General features: G+C 33.4%; 1 protein-coding gene across 1 annotated transcript in view; it reads left to right on the forward strand.

Moving 5' to 3' along the window:
- The window catches only part of LOC120303091 (major histocompatibility complex class I-related gene protein-like), a 20,315-nt gene extending 16,191 nt beyond the window's left edge, over positions 1–4,124 (forward strand). The window contains exon 7 of the mRNA XM_039332257.1: positions 3,530–4,124. Within this exon, the coding sequence (XP_039188191.1) occupies positions 3,530–3,742 (213 nt within the window). The 3' untranslated portion in view covers positions 3,743–4,124. The remainder of the gene's footprint in view (positions 1–3,529) is intronic.
- Positions 4,125–4,448: the final 324 nt, after the last annotated feature.

A 4,448-nucleotide genomic window follows, 5' to 3' on the forward strand; every position in this document is an offset into this window, starting at 1 on the left:
AAATAGATAAATAGATGATATAGATTTGGTATGGAGACAGACAATGAATAGGTGATAGGTGATAGAATGAGATAGGTAGGTAGGTAGATAGACAGAGACAGAGATAGAGATGATACATGGATGGATGGATAGATGATAGGTGAAATAATGTGATAGATGATAGAAAGGTGATAGAATGTGAAAGATGGATTGATTGATAGATATAAATAGATGATGGATGGATAGATAGGTAGATAGATAGATAGATAGATAGATAGATAGATAGATAGATAGAAGACAGGATAGGTAATAGAATGATAGATAGATAGATAGATAGATAGATAGACAGAATGATAGATAGATAGAATGATAGATGGATAGATAGATAAATAGATAGATAGATAGATTTGACAGAAAGACAATAGACAGGTGATAGGTGATAGAATGAGATAGATAGATAGATAGATTATAGGATAGGTAATAGAATGATAGATAGATAGATAGATAGATAGATAGATAGATAGATAGATAGATAGAATGATAGATAGATAGATAGATAGATAGATAGATAGATGGATAGATAGATAGATAGATAGATAGATAGATAGATAGATAGAAGACAGGATAGGTAATAGAATGATAGATAGATAGATAAATAGATAGATAGATAGAATGATAGATAGGTAGATAGATAGATAACAGGATAGGTAATAGAATGATAGATAGATAGATAGATAGATAGATAGATAGAATGATAGATAGATAGAATGATAGATAGATGGATAGATAGATAGATAGAATGATAGATAGAATGATAGATAGATAGATAGATATAGATAGATAGATAGATAGATAGATAGATAGATAGATAGATAGAATGATAGATAGAAAGAGATAGATAGATAGATAGAAGACAGGATAGGTAATAGAATGATAGATAGATAGATAGATAGATAGATAGATAGATAGATAGATAGATAGATAGAATGATAGATAGATAGAATGATAGATAGATAGATAGATAGATAGATAGATAGATAGATAACAGGATAGGTAATAGAATGATAGATAGATAGATAGATAGATAGATAGAATGATAGATAGATAGATAGATAGATAGAATGATAGATAGATAGAAAGATAGATAGATAGATAGAAGACAGGATAGGTAATAGAATGATAGATAGATAGATAGATAGATAGATAGATAGATAGATAGATAACAGGATAGGTAATAGAATGATAGATAGATAGATAGATAGATAGATAGAATGATAGATGGAATGATAGATAGATAGATAGAATGATAGATAGATCGAAAGATAGATAGATAGATAGATAGATAGAAGACAGGATAGGTAATAGAATGATAGATAGATAGATAGATAGATAGATAGATAGATAGATAGATAGAATGATAGATAGATAGAATGATAGATGGATAGATAGATAGATAAATAGATAGATAGATAGATTTGACAGAAAGACAATAGACAGGTGATAGGTGATAGAATGAGATAGATAGATTGATAGATGACAGGATAGGTAATAGAATGATAGATAGATAGATAGAAGACAGGATAGGTAATAGAATGATAGAGAGATAGATAAATAGATAGATAGATAGATAGAATGATAGATAGATAGATAGATAGATAGATAACAGGATAGGTAATAGAATGATAGATAGAATGATAGATAGATAGAATGATAGATAGATAGATAGATAGATAGAAATAGATAGAAAGATAGATAGATAGATAGAATGATAGAGATAAAATGATAGATAGATTTGACAGAAAGACAATAGACAGATGATAGGTGATAGAATGAGATAGATAGATAGACAGACAGACAGACAGATGATAGATGGCAGATGATAGATTGATAGACAGATAGACAGATAGATAGATAGATAGATAGATAGATAGAATGATAGATAGATAGATAGGTAGGTAGGTAGATAGATAGATAGATTATAGGATAGGTAATAGAATGATAGATAGAATGATAGATAGAATGATAGATAGATAGATAGATAGATAGATAGAATGATATATAGATAGATGGATAGATAGATAGATAGAAGACAGGATAGGTAATAGAATGATAGATAGATAGATAAATAGATAGATAGATAGATAGATAGAATGATAGATAGGTAGATAGATAGATAACAGGATAGGTAATAGAATGATAGATAGATAGATAGATAGATAGATAGATAGATAGATAGATAGATAGAATGATAGATAGATTAGATAGAATGATAGATAGATAGATGGATGGATAGATAGATAGATAGATAGATAGATAGATAGATAGATAGAATGATAGATAGAATGATAGATAGATAGATAGATATAGATAGATAGATAGATAGAATGATAGATAGAATGATAGATAGATAGATAGAGATAGATAGATAGATAGATAGATAGATAGATAGATAGATAGATAGATAGATAACAGGATAGGTAGAATGATAGATAGATAGATAGAATGATAGATAGAAAGATAGATAGATACATAGATAGATAGATAGATAGATAGATAGATAGATAGATAGAATGATAGATAGAATGATAGATGGATAGATAGATAGATAGATAGATAGATAGATAAATAGATAGATAGATTTGACAGAAAGACAATAGACAGGTGATAGGTGATAGAATGAGATAGATAGATTGATAGATGACAGGATAGGTAATAGAATGATAGATAGATAGATAGATAGATAGATAAATAGATAGATAGATAGAATGATAGAGATAAAATGATAGATAGATTTGACAGAAAGACAATAGACAGGTGATAGGTGATAGAATGAGATAGATAGATAGACAGACAGTCAGTCAGACAGACAGACAGACAGATGATAGATGGCAGATGATAGATTGATAGACAGATAGACAGACAGGTGACAGTGAGAATGCGATAGATACATGCAAAATAGATAAATAGATGATATAGATTTGGTATGGAGACAGACAATGAATAGGTGATAGGTGATAGAATGAGATAGGTAGGTAGGTAGATAGACAGAGACAGAGATAGAGATGATACATGGATGGATGGATAGATGATAGGTGAAATAATGTGATAGATGATAGAAAGGTGATAGAATGTGAAAGATGGATTGATTGATAGATATAAATAGATGATGGATGGATAGGTAGATAGATAGATAGATGACAGGATAGGTAATAGAATGATAGATAGATAGATAGATAGATAGATAGATAGATAGATAGATAGATAGATAGATTTAGCAGTCAGACAGACAGACAAATAGACAGGTGATAGGTGATAGAATGGGATAGATAGATAGATAGATAGATAGATAGATAGATAGATAGATGACAGATGATAGATTGACAGACAGATGGATAACAGTGAGAATGTGATAGATACATGCATAGATAGATAAATAGATGATAGATAGATTTTGTATGCAGACAAACAATGAATAGGTGATAAGTGAGAGAGAAAAAAAAACATTGCCGGTACAAACTGTGGTTTTGATGTCCATTTTCTTTGTTTGCAGGATACGGCATTGTCTGATCTTGAAGTCTCTGTGTCAACACTGCGCAGGCGAGAAGGGAAGCAACAGAAGCTCCAAAGGTCCCAGTCGTGGGACTTGGAGGCTCGGGACAAAGCACGAGAAACATCGCCAAGAATGGCTGGGCACTCATGGCCACAACCGAACCGCTCGGCTTGGACACATTCTGAAAGAAACACAGAGTTTAACCACCTCTGATGAGGGAAGAGGGTTAGTAATTTCAGATGGCCTCCTCCTTCTCCTTCATATTTGTAGCCAAGCCTTGGAAAGTGAAATCTGCCACCTTCCCATCCTTTTCTTTCCTCTTGAAATGTTTAAGTTTCCAGGTTTTGCGGCTCACTGCTGAAGAGTAGGTGGAAGAGAGAGAGGGCAAAAGGTGGGAGATGGGAGTAGGGCAAATACGCACACCAGGTGCCTACATAGGAATGGAAGGCTGCCAAAAGGAACAGAAGGAGGCGTCAAATGTCTATGGAGATCCTCAATCATCCAGGACACGGTTGTCCCAAAGGTGCTTTTTCAGGAGGCAATTGGACTTCCTTGTTTCTCTCTGAAGACATTTCGCTTCTCATCCAAGAAGCTTCTTCAGCTCTGACTGGAGGGTGGGGAATGGAAGATGTAAATAGGCTATATCAGTGATGGCAAACCTTTTAGAGACCGAGTGCCCAAACTGCAACCCAAAACCCACTTATGTATCGTTGGGTGCCAGGTGGGTGTGGCCCATTGGGTGGGTGTGGCCCATTGGGTGGGCGTGGCTGCAGTGGTAACGGCAGACTGGGTGGGACTAAAAAGTTCAATCAATCAATTCCAACTTTGCGAGATCTTTTTTTCCTGCGAGAAGTTGAAATTGATTGATTGATTGAACCTTTTTTTTTTTGCACACACAGCGGCAGAGGCCTAAAGCGAA

Source organism: Crotalus tigris, unplaced genomic scaffold (genome assembly GCF_016545835.1).
Source record: "Crotalus tigris isolate CLP2741 ecotype Arizona unplaced genomic scaffold, ASM1654583v1 scf7180000024460.1087499, whole genome shotgun sequence".
Lineage (NCBI taxonomy): Eukaryota > Metazoa > Chordata > Lepidosauria > Squamata > Viperidae > Crotalus > Crotalus tigris.